Source organism: Chlamydotis macqueenii, chromosome 7 (assembly GCF_036417535.1).
Source record: "Chlamydotis macqueenii isolate bChlMac1 chromosome 7, bChlMac1.mat, whole genome shotgun sequence".
Taxonomy (NCBI): Eukaryota; Metazoa; Chordata; class Aves; order Otidiformes; family Otididae; genus Chlamydotis; species Chlamydotis macqueenii.
Window position 1 is genome coordinate 7,946,244 of NC_141562.1, and position 16,645 is coordinate 7,962,888.

Sequence of the window (16,645 nt, forward strand, 5' to 3'; positions counted from 1 at the left end):
CTCAATGTGACTTTCATGCTCTTTTATAAAGTCTTCTTTTGTCCAATTTCCCCCATGCACTCTCTCTTAAACGTGGGGGGATATTTAAAAAGTGGAAGCTCCATTTTTCAGCCCTGAGAGACAGAAAGCTGGCCTACCTATGCTATTGACTTCAGAAATACAATTTGTCATTATTCCCCATCTTTTACATCACAATCTAAGGCCCTTACAGCCCTGAGATCCTTGTATTTTGATACCACACTACTACAGGAAGAGTTCATCAGTTTGGAAGGATCAACAACTAAAGTGTGCAAGTAAAACTGACAAAACAAACAGCTTGTTCAAACACTTTTTTATTAGTTTTAAAAAAAAAATAATTTCCACAATACCTAGAGATCCCAAGTGCCAACGCAGATGGATGCAAGACACAGATCAGTGAGTCCAACCAAAACGCGCAAAGTGAACGGGTCGGGAAGCCACAAGGGCGGTGGGAACACACACACACCCCCCCGGTACATGGCTGCACTTCACTAATCAGAGGAGTCTGGCTTACATCAATTGTAGGAGTGGTTTATGAGGGAGGTGAAAGACTACAGAGCTGAACATAGTTAGTCTACGGAGAGCAGGATTTTCCTGTTGTAGTGTTAATATTTCCATGTATGCTCCTGGAATGCTCTTTTTTTTGGGCTAGAAGTCCCTAAGTTGATTAATGGCCTTCATTTTCACCCTACAAGAGAAGACAGACAGGAAAACAGTTAAATATTTCCAGTGGAAAACATATGTAAATAAAATTAGGAGAAAAATCAATGCTGGTAGTCACCACATGAAGACCCATAAAAAACCGCGTAACAACGACTGTATGTGGTGCAGAAAATAAATGAATTATCCTTTCCTTCTGGGAACCAGACACAGTCCTGCTGTAACTCACACCTCTGGGGAAAACGAGGGTATGATTTCACACGTGGTGGAAGTTGAGCGGACGCGGGGCTGGGCTGTCACTGGCAGGAGGGTCCTGAGGGTCCTACTGCCGGCTCTGCCTCCCGCCCCGATGCACAGCCTGACGTTAGCACTCCTGCAGCCGTTACGTCAGGCGGATAAGTAGGGCTTATTTTTGGGACTGGCACCAGTGGGGCGATGGCTGGCGGAGGGTGGTAAGTGCAAGCCGAGACTTTTGGGAGCTTCAGGCACTGTGAAAGCAGCCTGAGCTTCAGAGAAGCTGAAAACTGGGGAGTTTGGGTGCATGCAGTACTGCGAGGCTTGCGGAATGGGGAGCCAAATGCCTTAGGACCAAAATCATAAATGAAATAACACGTGAAAAGTGTTTCTCCATTTAAAAAATCCATGTTGGGCAACAAGAGCTTGTCCTCCCTTGTTTAAGAGCTGAAATTGGCCCAGAGACTGACATTTGACCCAGGACTTCAAAAGGACTTTGCAGGTAAAATAAATAAAAAACTAGAAGAGCTAATTTAAATATAGAAAAATCTATAGAATAATCTAGCTTGTTATCTAAAAATCTGTAGAAAAATCTAACCTGTTATAAAAAACCATAATTTGTTATCTAAAGCTCTTCTAAAGCATGGCTGCAACCAGGGAAAAGCTGTTCCATGTGATGATAAAACCAGAGGATAACATTAACTCTCACATGTGCATTTACACCAGTCTGTCAGATCTGTTACTCACAGCAACTTTTTGGGCTTGACAAAGGAAGTGGCAAAAGCAAGAACTGATCAGCTCAGGTTTTGTCAAACAAAAATGGGAATACTGATGGGCTTTACTCATGGCAGACCCGTGGCCACAAAAAGCAAAGGGGAGATTGTCCTGGGGAAAACCAGTAATGCAGAAAAAGCCCACATGTGGCCTTGAGAGCCTGGAGGTCTGTGCGGAATCAGGGCTGTGGCACCACCTTACCTCTCCGCCGCTGTCCATGCCTGCCGCCGGGGCCCCCTCTCCCGCCACCCTCAGCTGCTCGGGCGGCTGCGGGGCTGCCAGGTCCTCCTGCCAAGTCACAAAGCGAGAGGTTTGTCCTTGCTGCTGCATGCAGAGCCATCACCCTAACCTCAGACAGACTGTCCGAGCAGACAGCGCGGAACGGCTCTGACCGTTACACACACAAATAAAATAGTGGGTTTAGTAGATGGCAAATATTGCTCAAAATAAATTTTGTTAATAGCTTGTTAGAGCAGATGTCTATGAAAATGCAATTAAATTTCTAACAGCCTAGTTTGGGTCTTTTTCATATGGAAAATCGGGTCTTTTTCACATGGAAAATCAGTTCTTTTTCTGAAGTTTTCTTTCCTGTCACCCAGACCAAACAGAGTTTTGACTTCTTCAGTGTGAAGAAATTTGGGAGGAACAAATAAACTTACCTGGAGTAAAGCAGATTATGCCCTAAGCACTCACTGCACAGGCTAACTAATACTGATTTCAGATATCGCAGTATTGTGGTTGCATTAACGTCATGCCTCAGTTAAAATATCATTATCAAAGGATAAGCTTTCCTTTGTGTGTGTCATCCAAGCATTTTCATAAGCACTTTGGGCTCTTTTAGCTACTTCCTCACATCTTTCAGCTACCTTCCTATTCAAAAAAGAAGAGAAAAGTTTTTATTACCAGGCAATTACTTTAAACTTGATTTAGCCGCATGGGAAGAGAAGGCAAAAATCCTGACCATACTGGATGTGCACAGGGAACGGACAGAAAGCAGAAATGCTTCTTTGTGGAATCAGTTAGCAAGAGCAGGGGAAACTAGCAGGACCTCTGTAATCCAGCCCCAAATCACCAGGGAACTGTGCTAAAATTACAAAGCCTCTCTGTTCCCTTTGAGCACCCGCGCCCAGCAGCATCCCTGAGTTTTTATTCCCTTTTCCCATACGAAGTCAGGGCCACCATAGAAGAACCTGAGACACAGATATTACGTAAAGGGAAATTCAATTTTGCACGGAAGGGAGATAAATCATATGAATGTCAATATTTTGGAAACACAACTTTCCCTGGTGCCACTGTTGATGCAGTGCAAATCAAACATCCATGTCAAACCGACTGTGAACAGAACTTTGTGCTCCGTGCATTTTGGAGACTCCACTCTTCATTTTCATTCCTGTCCAGTCACGACTGTTCTCATCAGTAGGAAAGCACCTCTGCTGCTTTTGGGACTGAATTAGGGAAGAATAGGTGATGTGAAATAAAAAGAAAAAAAAACCAGGTCTATTTCACAGATTTATGTAGATATAAGGTAGATCCCATGAGAATTTATGCTAGAAATTGGACTTCAGACCAATTTTTGTCAGAAAGGGGAGCCAGGAGATGGAAGCACCACAACCTGGTCATCCTGCCACAGGCTTCCTGCTCTCCACACAAGTTACCCAAGAGATCAATCCACCAAAGAAAGAAAATGGCCAAAAAACGAGCCGCAGCCCAGGAATGATGATTGTTGCAGCACCAGGCCCTCCCTTCACCTCCCTGCCAATTTGGTTGTTTACAGAGCGAGCCACGCACTGGAGGCATGTCCATGTGAACAGTGCAGTGTGATTTGTTTTTTCTTCTAAGAAATGTGCCCCTAATTTGCATCACATTGTTGGCAGAAATGATTGTTGTTAGTAACAGCCTGATCTGTGTAAAGTAAGCCCAAGTAACCCAATGACATCAAGTCGTGCACATTACGGAGGCCAATTTCTGGTCTCCAGGAGGGAGGGAGAGGCCGCTCCTCTGATGGAGCCACGTAGCCACAGCCTTTCTGAATGGATCAAGCTCCTGTTGTCAGCAAACAGCGCTCACTGCTCTGCGTTTATGGAGGCTGCTCTGGCCTCAGGATCCAGGCTGTGGCTTTAAAACACTTTACAGGTGTATCAGGCTATATAAAAAGGACTACATCCTATAACTTAACACCACACATTAGGTCAAAGCAGGTAAACAGCCTCAAATTGTATTTTAAAGCTTTACGAGCAGGTGTTTGGTTTTTTTTTTGAGTGTTAAGTGGAAAGAAAATGAACTTGCAATGCAAGGCAATGACAATAACTGCAACAGCAGGTGCTTCACAGCATTTTTTGCAGATGAGGTTACCAGCTGCTGTGTGAAATTGTGAAGGTGAAACAAAGGCAACAGCCTTAGGTGCTGAGCCACACTGGCCAAACTGGGGGACAGCCCACACACAGACAAGTGCAGTACCTCTTGTCTTTGTAAAGGGGATGACCACCCACTCCTCTTGTGAGAGGGGAGCTCAGCTCTGGTAGATGTGAAAACAGTCACAGAGAAGGGGATCCCTTCCTCAGTATACTGCATCTGAGAGTGATGGATGGGTTGAAGAATCCCTGTTCAGCTATTGTGCTGCTTATTATATTCCTTAAATCATGCTCTCTGCCAAGACTCTGCTCCAGAAGGATAACAGTGACTCATCCGTCTATTTTTAGAAAGGGAAGCAACCATGTTTCTGGAGAGTGTCTCTAAACTATGATGGAGGAACCAGCACAATTGCAGGATGAAGAGGTGTCAGGCCACGTTAGAGATGTTGCCTTCACAGCCTTTTTCTCACGCGCTTCCCACCCTGCCCAGAATAGCGAGCAAGAGCCGAGGAAGGGCTGCATTCCGCAGCTGGGCGTTAGCTGGCTGGGGATTTTGGTGACTAATCAGGAAAACAACATACAGAGGAGGACCACGTGATGTAAGGGTCTTCAGTTTGGATGAAAAGCAAGAAGACCCTCCGTACCAACCCCAGCTATAACACTGACTCACAGCGTGATGCTGGGCATGAAAGCAAGGGTGAAAATCCAGCTTCTCTGGATCAAGGACTCTGCTGTTCCTTTCAGTGTTCATCTCCTCATTAAAAGGATAAAATGTTCTAAGGGAAAGGCATGTTGCAACCATCAAGTAATTAGTAACGCTTCTCCTGCTCTTAAATGGCAAGCAGAATTTTTTTCCCTCAGAAATTAAGTATTGTCTTAGAAAAGGTATTTAAAATGCAACCCCCCCCCCCCCCGATTTAGTTGTTATGGGCTGTTTTCTTCTATTTTTGGGGGGAGGTTTGACTCTTTTTAGCTAGAGAGAGAAAAATGTCGTAGTTCAACATAATAGGTAAGTGAAATTCATTAGAGAAATACTATGCAAGTTCTAATTTTTTTAATATATATTATATAGAGACTATATATACTGTGGAAGTTTTATATATATAAAATACAATCTTTCACTAAGGTTATGGAACATAGTTACATGTTCGAATATCAATCATTAATGAAAGACTCAACAAATTAGGACTTGCCATTTATAAACATACTCCTGGACCATGTTAAGAGGTGATGAATCGAGCATACTACAGGCTTCTGGGTTCAGATATCTTAATATGCTTTTTAAAAACATGTTAAAAGTCCATAAATTTTGAAAAAAAAAATATTGATTCTTCAGATTTCTGTTTCACAGGTTCTACGAAATTCCCTTTTTTAGCTCAGCAACTGTGTTCTGTGTTCTGCTGGCTGAGTCCATATATGAAATGGAATTTATATTTTTATCTATATTATGTTATTGGCCAGTGGGTTTCTTTTCACCATCCCCCAAAATCCTAAGATAAACAACATTATCAGGATTATCTTCCTTATTAACAGAGAAAGCACGTAGAGTCTAAATGTTGGATGCTGGAACATTACTCACCAAAACCTCAATAAATTCAGTGGCAAGTAAGATTTCTTTTATTATTATTATTATTATTATTTTAAGGCTGTAAAACCAGAGAGGTTCACTGGCAACCTAATCTGTTACAAGTTTAACAGCTCACAATGGGACATCAATTGCATAAGACGGAGAAAGGTTCAGCCTCCTGCAGCGCTCCTGACCTTGGGCGCTGGAGCAAAAGCAATGCTACTTGGCAGTATCCCCACACCGCTCCCTTGTAAACCCTCAGGCAACCTGACAGGTCCTATGGACAGGCTGTCCTGGATGGGTTTCGGGCTGAATGTGCTCGGAGTGATGCTGACAGCTCTGACTAAAAGGTCAACCTGTGATTAAAGTGAGTGGACCCACCGACAGGACAGACAGACAGGCACGCAGGACTCCTGTCATACCCTGCAAATCCAGGTGGACTGTTGGGGTAGCTTTGTTTTCATCTAGCTCACAGCCAGACCCTCTTAGGGTTTCCTGGAGCTGCTTATACAAATAATACATATTTAATCAGGCTTACATTATTACCCTACAGGACGACTGGGGCACAGCCTTTAGCCATGAAGCGCACACAGAGTCTGGTAGACCTCAGGGCTTCACCAGTGCCACTAACTCGGCTCCTCTGCATACGAAAAACGTATGCCTGGCTGCACTAATGAGACTCAGAGGGAAGCAGAGAAGAAGTGCCTGTGGGCAGAGTACCCCACCTCACGCTGCTTTTGCAGTCTTCCCTGCTCTGTGGGAGGCTGAAGGACAGCGCTGGGATGCATCACTGCATCAGTGAAACACAGTGAAGCCTGGATACAAAGGACGAAGCTTGAATGCAAAGAGGAAGAGTTACGACTATTTATTCTGCTTAATTGTAGGGTAGCTCAGCTGTTGATTACCCTGCTCCTGCTTAGCAGCTCTGCCCTCACTGGCCTCTCAGGTGCCCTTGGTTGCCCCCTCCTAAGCGGCACTTGCCCTGCCCAAACCAACTTAAACAGGGAGGTCACTCATCAGTTTCTGCTTCTAATTCCTTCAGTGCGACTGCCTTAGTGTCGGTGGTGTCGCAGGGTTTAAGTGAACAGAATTGAGGCCATGAATGTCAACCACTCGTATTCAAAATGTGCAGCGGTTATGAAAGTGATAAGCTGCGGTATGGGTACGGCACACGTGTGCTAGATCAAGTGCAGAGAGAAACTGTGTGATCCAACAAACGCACCCAGCGTTTGCACCTAACTGACAACTGCTCAAATAATTAATGGAGTGAAATAAAAAAAAAAAGATCAAACTCAATTCAAAATGACAGAGTCATGAACTGACAACTAAACCATACAAAAACTGACAGGGCAAATAGATCTAAAGGGAAGATCTAGGTGCAGAGTGTTGAGAAGCATCAGCTACTGGGGAAATTCCCCCAGTCCCTGAGGGACATTTTGTGAGAGAGAGAGAGTGTGTGTGTACGTACATGCACTTGTTCCCAACCATGTGCTGTCTGCAATGCAGCAAACTTTGTGCTGTGTCATGCAGACAAAGAATTAATCCTCTTCTAAGAGAGGGATATTTAGTGGGTGGTTATCTCACTGAAATCCCTTAATGTCCACCCCAGGGACTGGGATGGGCGCAGAGCCGCAGACGAAACACATTACTGATGGGTCTCATTCCTTTGCTCATCAGAAGAATTACAGAGGGTTTACAGTCTTTTAACTTATGTATTTTTCACTTAATACCTAAAACCTCTTCCAAATCAGTCAGTACTTTCTTGCACTCAGTCAGCAGTGCCAAAGCCCTCCCGGGCGATGCCAGCGCTACTCGAAGTTGCTCTCCTGTGGTGCTTGGCACCCCTCTGTGGGTGTGGGGTTACCTCAGCCCCATTTCCTTCTGCCTGGCTCCAAGTGTTCCCACTGAGGACAGCAAGGAGCCGTGAGCTGCCAACTGCCCCACGTGCGCCCACATTTCAGCGCCTGCTGTGTTCCACGAAGGGCTGGATTCCTTCCCACGGCCGAGGTTGCCACCTGATACGCCCACAGAGCTCAGCCACCCTGCAGCTGCCGCCCCGAGCAAAACTTAATCCAGACTCCTTAGAATTCCCCACTCCTTGCTGTATGCGCCTGTCACTGATCCCAGCTGCCAAACGCATGGATTAAATGTCAACAAGCTCTCCGTAATTGATATTAATACTGGGAACGCTGAGCTGGGGACATGCCTCCTCGGCCACTTGGCTCTCCGGATTCAAGCAATCCTGCAGCATGGCTCAGTGCTCACCATACATTCACACAGATCCCCTGGTGCTCCGAACAACCCCTCTACAAAGGCAGCAGGGAACAATACTGGAGGTAGCTGAAAGCAGGAATAAGACATTAGCAACTGCTCTTTGCAGTCAAAGGAGGACGACAGAAGCATGAGCAAGGCTCAGGACTGGATGCAACAGCTCTAACTTCAGGGGCTGGGACACTTGTGTGTAATTTCAGGATTGCATGATTTTAAGAGCAGGTATTTATTTTTAAATGTCAAACTTCTACACCTTATTACTCTTCTTCGTGTATCTCCAGAGGGCCTCTCAAATGCGTTGCAGTGCCCGGTGCTGCTCTTGGCAGCCTCTGGCTCTATTACCATTAGCAAATGGTGCAGCACTATGGGAGCAGATCTGTAGAGAAAACAGCTGCTGCCGAGAGCCCAGCACAACCCCTCTGCTCCTTTCAGGGTCCTTGCTCTGGAGCAGCTCTGGCCCCGCAGCCATTAACCATTGGCAGCTGGGATGCACTCAGAGCCCCATCTTCCTTGCCATTGCTATCCAAAAGGTATCTAGCAAATCCAACTGAAGTACGGTGAGTGAGGATGGCAAGAAGATAACTCTAAGCAGGCAGACATCAATGGAAGACACCAGAATCACAGTTCAGATGCTTAATGCTTTAATGCTTGGGAAAACTCATGGCTTCTGTATATTGCCTGCAGTCTGCATAACCCAGAACCATCACTAGGGTGAAGGAATCACTGATTTTCTAAGGGACTATTTGCACAAGAATGGAAACAGAAAACGTCAGCTGGCGTGAGCTGTGAAATTGCCACCTGTAAGTGGTAGCTATTCAGTCTTTGAGGGAGGGCACTTACTTGGGATGAGAGGGGAAGAGGATTGCTGCTGCTCAGTCCTTGCCAGAAGGGGAGACAGTTTGGTATCTGCAGGATGGATTCCTGCTGTCAGCAAATTCCTAGCTCTACTGGGTCAACCACCCTGCACCCGGCCAGTCGGAAGGTAGGAGGGGGGAGTCTGGCCCCATGGAATGAGGAATCACTGTTTGCACTCCTGCAGCCTAACTGCTGTTCCCTGTGGGAATAGAGATTAATCTTATCCCGAGGGCTTAGCAGAACTTCTGTATCTGCCCTTTTCACATGCTTTCAGGAGGACATTTTGCGTCACTCATAGCTGCTGTTCTCCTCTTTTGTTAGGCTATTCTCTCAGGATTTATACGGTGTGTAGAAGTTTTGTTTCACATCACAATGTGTTTACGTGGAGGTCAGGAAATTCATCAGCCAACTGTCTGAACAATTAAAACAATTTTGGCCAGCCTTGCTTTGCTTTGATTCCGGGTTTGGGTTTGTGTGACTCATCTAACCCCTGTCGCTATCAACGCTGCTGACCTCTCTGAAGAGGGGAAATGCAGCCAGGCTAACCAAAGAGCTGCCAAATATTAGCCTCATGGACTGTACAAATGGTTGCTGTTTGTTACAACTTGGTGAAAACATCTTCTCTAATGATCAGCTTTGCCTTCACCCTGGGAGCCATCCCCCTCCTTCACATGCCCCTTAATCCCCTCACTTGAAGCAACCCAGTTTGTCAAATTAGGCTGGAGGACAGAAGATGCCTTGTCTGAATCTGGCTTAATCCATGCACCCTCTGGGTCACACGGCTTTTATCAACAAGTGCTTGGTAGTTGTTGAAATCAGCACAAAGCAGAACAGGAGGGTCAGACTCTCTGCTGGGACCAGGCTTTCCCCGAATCACTGCTGCCCTCCGCTGCCTGCTGGGGCCAGGGCCAAGGCTGGGTGGTGCACTGGCCAAGTTGTCCAGGGATATTGTGATGTCTCCGTCCATGGAGATATTCAAAACCCAACTGGACACCGCCCTGGGCAACCTGCTCTCATTGACCCTAAGGGGGCTGGACTAGATGGTATCATTATACAATAATATTAAGCATTATATAGAAGCAAATATTGCTGAAAACCTCTCCTTGAATAGGTAAAACCATCAACTGTAAATTTTTTGCAGGTATTTTAAATATAATCCAAAGATGACTCTTCTGTCCTGCACATCACCAAAGAAACAAACCTACCTTTTTTACAACTCCTGTAGTGGCCACGATGGTCTCTGCTCCTTCTACAGTCTTGTTTGCCACTGTGTTCACGCTGGCTACTACAGCTTCTCCCACCACATTGGCCTGCTCTTTGGTCTTCTCAGCAACTGGGATTTCAATAAAACCAGAGAGTCAATGAGCTAGGCACTGCCAAAAGGCTGCCAAATTCACTGAAACAATAAAACAATTGCATTGAGGTAAGAGAAAAAAATTGGCCCTGGTACAGTCCTTAATTGGATTTTTTTTAATATGAGATCACGTCTGAATTTAGATCATGTACATGAGGGTTTTGTCTAACTCAAAATGCTGCTCAGAGAGCAGCACTGCAGCCTGTCAGTCTTTGTGGGCAACTGGAGAATGAAAAATTCACTGTAAGATACTAACAGACAATTGTGCAATTTTTTTCCCCAAATCTAGCTTAATCTGTGCACAATTTGGGTCACAAATTTTGCATTGCAGACTGCATATTACCTCTCTCTGGGTATCTTCTAGGTAGAAAACAAGTAATTGTAATGAAATTCTCCAGGGACAGCATCCGTTAATCTCTCTTCAAGGCTGGGATACCTAGAATGGTCCCTTAGGGTCCCTGGCTCTGTAACTGCCTGACAGGAATCTCCCAAAGACCAGTTTCAGCCTGATAGGATCTGATACAAGTCAATCCTCTCTACACGCCAGGCAGCACTCCTGACATTGTGAAATGTCTAGATCGCTGTGAATCATGCCAAGTAACATTCGTAAGATTTTTTTACCTGCTCTACTGATTAAATATTTTCTCCCATCCACGTGCACTGCGAATGCCAAACCCTGAACTATTGCTCCTGGCAAGTATCCTCTATTCATCAAATGGAAAGTCACGCAGATCAGGGTGTCCCACAGAGACCTTCCATTTGCCAGGAACGATGGCCTTTTCAAGACATCCAGCAACACATCACAGATTTCCACATATCTCCCAGGGCTGTGCTCTTACCTGAGGTCACGCTTTGCACTACACCCTCCTTGGTTTTGGTACCTGCGAAAGGAAACACATGGTTCGTCAGTGCTACCTGGCAAAAAAAACATCTGGTTCCTGGATACGGACAGCTTTCTGTTCTTATGAGGTGCAGTGGGGAGCCGTGGTGCTGCCGGCACCTCCTGCTGAGACACAATCCATTCAGAGAGCTGGAAGAAGGGATCAGCTTCCCTCTCCAGTGAAGTCAAGGGCTATCTTTGTGTTGGGAGTCTGATAACTTCAACCACAAATTGTCTGGAGATGCCTAGACCTGAAAAATCTTCATTGTAGAATGGTGAAGTAGGAAAAATTTTCCCTGAAATATTTCCGAAATGAAAAGAACAGTTGAGCAGAGGTAAATCAATGTTAAGCTAATTGTAAAAATGAGCGTATATTAAGTGACCTGGTAAAATCTCACCTACTTCAGTCTTTCATCCCATCCCTGACTCTCCCCTGCCTTTCAGCAGGATACTTGTCTGCAGTGGTCATTTAAAGCTTCATTCTGTACCCCTAATAAAGACTCCGGAGAAACTTAAAGCTGAATTTACAGAACAACCACCCACCTACTACATATTACTTTTTAGATTTCCGTTTTGGTGCCTCAGCCGAGGCTGTAAGTGCCTGCGCACACCAATACACAAAACTCAGATGTTTTTATCACAAATTATGAAAATACACCATATGTATGCTTACATTGTAATTTATCTCGCTGTTCTCAAGGCAGAAAAGCTAACAGGATATGAGGGCATTCAGCTTGCAACACAAACAGCCCTTAAGGAATAATTGATCACTGTGGTTTTCCTCCAAGCTTGACATGACCTGCTATACATCCCTTCTGTTTGCATACTGCAGCACATACGTTAAATCATATGGCAGATGGGCAGCCCCCACAGCAACACCTATATGGACTCTTTTTCAAGTTTTCCATCCTGATACAACAAAAGGGTTTTTATGGCCAACTATCAAAATGACAGAAATAGGGCACCTGGCAGATCCTTAACTCCAGCAGTACCAGAGCGTCTATGGGTGTGGTGGGAGGAATCAGCCACAAACCGCATCTCCTCATTAACAGCCTGCAAAGCAAAACAGGTGCAGCGCCCTGATAACAACAGATCCAGCCCAGCTCTGTTCTGCCTGATTCATGTTATGTATTATGGAATGTAATTCTCAATTGTTGATTTATTTTGGTGGCTGTAATGCTTGTCTGGGGCAGAACAAAGCTGTTCTACTACAGTATGGCCTCAGCATTTCACTCCACCCTCCCAAACTTGTTAAAACTGAAGAGATTAAATCTTCATACTTTATACTAGCTACTGCTATAATGATGCAGATGATACGTGTGCACTGCTGTAAACTGCATTTCACGATGACGCCCATGATATACAAAGGTGTACAGAAGCACAGCAGCGAGCAGAGCAGATGCAAGCCTCAAGCCACAAACACCAGCTCCGGAACATGCCAAATGTGCAGAGTTAAATTCAGATGCCATCCTCCTCCTGTTTCCCTCCCACTGCCATTCCAGTAAGACTGCCACAATATTGACTTGGTAGACAAGATCTTCTAACATCTGACACAGACATTCAAGCTTAGCCCTTCCTGGTTGTTTTTTGGTCAAAGAGCAGTTGCTAGGTAAGCAAAGTACATAATTTGTTGTACTAGCCTTGCACACATCTCAGTTTTGCAGTAAATATGCTTAGTGAGACAAGAGCTCTACTTCTGTATATTTTTTTTACCAGACTTTGGACTTAAGATGACTATCTGGGATCTATTCTTTTGCAGGGGAGAGGAGTGGGTGGGTGCCATATTTTCTGAGGGAAAATAATTCCAGAAAGGAGGGATGCAGGTAGGAGGAAAATACCCAAATCCATTTCAGGACAGAACCAATAGCAGTGGGAACAGCCACCGCTGCAGCCTGGGGAGAGCTTGCCTCATCTTCCTAACCCAGGCTCCTGACCACACCCGGTGACTCAGGCTCAGCATCCATTATGCACCACACGAAATCCGACCTTCCGGCACATGCCCTTGCCAGCAGCCGGCATCTGTTGAATCAGAAAGCAATCACCTGATGATCAATCTCATTTCACTCATTAGTCCTTGTCTGCAGCTTGCATACACAGAATTAAAAGTTCATGCATCCTGCCTCTTCTGAGTGCCGTGACTCATCTTTAAGAGCTTTGGTATCGCAAGGGTGTGACCGAGGTGGTGGTGGAGCACTGTGCAGTGGGAAAACGGCTGCAGAAAAAGATATTATGATGTCCTGTAAGACCTGCAGGAATCTGTGCTGCAGTTACTTCGTTTAAGTAGAGCTTGGTGCATTGGGGCTTTCTGCAACATGCATGATTGAAAGCCGGTTTGGAAAACTGGAAGTGCACTCTTTGTTGAGGTTTCCTGAATTATCGTATTAAACAGTACCAATGACCTTATACTCAGTACTCTGATGCAGCTTTGCATTACCCTCATTAATTAACATCAGAACCACGTATCCTCCTATTTAAACCAAATAAAAAAGACAGCCCATCGAATCAACTTCTGGATACACATTAACTGTGCAAGAACCCACAGCCACTTCGGTATACCCAGAGGCTGGTACAACTTGTAGAGAAGACTGATTTTACTAGGTCCAAAGGTGGCCTCCACTACAGGATTTCCCTCCCTTTCCGTTCACCCTCTTCTCCACCATATGCACTCAGCAAGCTGTGCAGTGGGGCAGGAGCACCCCACGCTCCTGAGTCGCCCGGCCATGGCAGTGTCTCTGACCAGCCCAGCCGCATTGCAGTGCTAGCACAGGAGGGGGGAACCTTGGGCTCTGGCGTGATAGTGGCAACTGAACCAGCGTGGCTCAGAGAGGAGGGACGAGGTAGCCCAAGAGCCCCGACGACACCATCCACTCCAGGCAGATGCCTCTGAATAAGCATTTTTTTTTTCTCCTGGGGCAGCAGCAAGTGACTCACCAGCTGTGCTGGTTGTGCCCAGGCATCTGGCATCCTCCTTGGAGAGTCCACGATGAGTTAACACAAACCTGAATCCACTTAATCCATCCTAGGCTTCGGGGTTCCCTCAGCCCCTTTTCTGACTTTTTGGAAAGACCCTCAAGCTTTTACACAAGTATTATTTTCTCCTAGCATCCAAAAATTCAAGTTGCATCTCATAATGCCCCAGCCCAAGCTGCCAGGACAGGGCTCTGCAATGGAAGGAGCAAGTTCAGCAAGCAGTTCAGGTCTCTGATTAACCCTTCATGTGGCACAGAGTGAGGTAAGGTGGCACAGACAGCATACTAATCACTCCAGTTTTAATTGATATATCTGTCCTCCACCTTCTTTATTTAAAAATGAATTATCTGAGCCAATCAGCAGCTAGCCTTTACTTTTCCTGCCTGTGAAAGACTCAATATTCCCCACAGGGCTGAGCATCCCCCAGTGTACAACAGGAACTGAATCAGCCCGAAGGCAAGGCCCTATCCAGTGCATGACAGGGCAGGAATTGCCAGTGTACAAAAAAGCCCCAACAACCCAGAACAAAAAAAAGAAACAGAGAAAGCACTTCATCTTCACCCTGATCCTTATTTGAGCCTCATTCAGAGATTTAGGTTTCAAGAAGGCTTTTAGAAAACTTTATTGAAAAGGTTAGAATCTCATGAGCAGACTGTACCTCATAGCTGTGCAAAAATGAAAACCAGGTCACAGGATGGAGACGTATAGCATGATTGAACAGAGATGTGAGGAATTATGTATAAAAGTTTGGAATAATCCTTTCTGAAATCACTCAAATCAGGAAGCAGCCAGAGCGGTACGGATGCCACAATTTGACACCCAGACGTGACGTTTCACAGGCTGTGTTTCAGTTACTGTGGTTAGTTTAATTATTTACAGGGATGCTGTTTACCTTTTTTCTTGCAAGTCAGCTTCAAATTGACATATGAACTGTTACATACATTCATTCACAGCATGCCAATAATTGAGTGTTTAAAATTTCAAGACAAAGACACTACCAGATGTGCTACACATTAAATTTGTATTTCACTTGCAATGTACAAATACACACCTGTAGCTGTTGTCAATATAGCTGTTTTAAATATAGTAGCTATGTGCAGCTGTAGATGTTGCAGCGTGACAGCAGGAAGCGCCTGCACATAAACTTTCCTGTTAAAAGCCCCCTCTCCCACATCTAGCAAACAAAAAGCTGTGTAAGGTGCAGTAATCAGCACCAAGGTAATCAGTCTTGGAACCTAAGACTTTGTGGATTTTATAGTATCTGGCAAATCTGACCATCCAGCCATATAATTGCAGGCAGTAGACAGTGGAGATAGCTGGTTTCGAGGGTGACCTTGAGAGGGGAGGTTTCTGAAACAGCAGATTACCTGGGAGAGAGGTCTCTAGGCAGGACACCAGACGTACTTTTTTCCAGATCCCATCCTTTGGGAAAAAAAAGTTGGGTGCCTCTTGTAAAGCAAGATTAATGTGTGCACGGGGAATGAAACAGACTGGTGAACAAGAGAAGGATTTCAGGACAAAACGATATATTTGTGGGGAAACAGATGCATCCTGCAGTCCCCACTTAACCCTGCTGGCTCCTCTCAGGGAACTCCCCAGTGTGCGCCTGGCAGCGTGGAGGTAAAGCGGAGATCAGTACTGCGGGGATGCTTGGAGAGTGAGTGACTCACCCTGCAAACAATCAGTGAATAGTCATAACAGAAACCTTCCACCTGGGCATATGTTCCTTAACATTGTGTTAGTTCTGCCTCTCCTGAAGTAGCGGCTGTTTCTCTGCATAATTTGCACTTGGGGAAACTGAGGCACAGGGAGGATGTGGCACACCAGGCTTACACAGCCACCCTGCGACAGAGCTGAGGATGTTATCCAGACCTCCTGCTGTTCACTCCCAAGCCTTAGCCACAACATAATTTCCCCAGACTTTCTCAGAAGCAATCTATGCAGCAGTTCATGCTGAAATGTAGATAGAAAACAGTTCTCTCTTACCTACATACATCACCCCTTCTTTAGTCTTCTCCGCAGCCTCCGTCACTCCCTGCTTGGTCTTTTCTGCAGCAGCCACCACACCTTCTTTGGCAATGGAGAAACCTTTCTTAAAGACATCCATTCTTCTTGCTTGCTAGGGTATTACCTGGACAATCTGAGTGAGGGACAGCAGCAAAAAGCAGCTCAAGACCGGGACTGCAATATGCAGCCTCACCCTCGGTGGATGCTCTGTTCCTCTGACGGTCTCTGTCTTTGCTCTGACTCCTGCGCTGGATGAAGGCAGTGTGGCAAACCTCACAGCCCTCGCCGGCTCTTATTGATGAAGCGCGCTGCAGTGTAGCCAATGCCTGTAAACGGGTGATACTGAAATATTAATGATATGGATCTGCTTGGGAAGATGTAAGAAGGGAGGGGGAGAGGAGGAGGATGACATCGGTAGGTAAGGGACTGCCTGGAAAATTTCCAGACAGATAAAGCTTTTAAAATATGCTGTAATGCTCTCACTCAAAGATGCTCTCATGTGAAGAGGGAGACTTTTTATCTGAAGAGCTGAGTTCCTGGAAGGGCATCTCCCCAAGGCTGCAGCAGGAGGCAAACGCAAGCTCTCCTGGGTTCCCAGAGGCTGGAGAGCACGGAAAGGGGGTAGCATTTGTAACAAACAAACAGGGCCAGGTTTCTTGGTCTGGCAGTTACCAGAACCCATCCTGCACAAAACCGTAACAAGG

General features: G+C 45.6%; 1 protein-coding gene across 1 annotated transcript; it reads right to left on the reverse strand.

Annotated features, from left to right (window-relative positions):
- Positions 1-316: 316 nt before the first annotated feature.
- SNCG (synuclein gamma) lies at positions 317-16,246 on the reverse strand. Its single transcript, XM_010117952.2, has 5 exons — positions 15,921-16,246; positions 10,924-10,965; positions 9,936-10,063; positions 1,888-1,974; positions 317-706 (listed from the first exon to the last, which is right to left on the reverse strand). Exons 1-5 carry the CDS (start codon positions 16,039-16,041, stop codon positions 686-688), a joined length of 399 nt encoding a protein of 132 aa, XP_010116254.1. The 5' UTR covers positions 16,042-16,246; the 3' UTR covers positions 317-685.
- Positions 16,247-16,645: the final 399 nt, after the last annotated feature.

Coding starts and splice junctions, on each gene's coding strand:
- SNCG (XM_010117952.2), bottom strand. CDS start 16,041: ATGGATGTCTTTAAGAAAGGTTTCTCCATTGCCAAAGAAGGTGTGGTG. Junction 10,966..15,920: donor AGAAGGGGTGATGTATGTAG/GTAAGAGAGAAC, acceptor TTCCTTTCGCAG/GTACCAAAACCAAGGAGGGT. Junction 1,975..9,935: donor CTACAGGAGTTGTAAAAAAG/GTAGGTTTGTTT, acceptor GTGACTTGGCAG/GAGGACCTGGCAGCCCCGCA.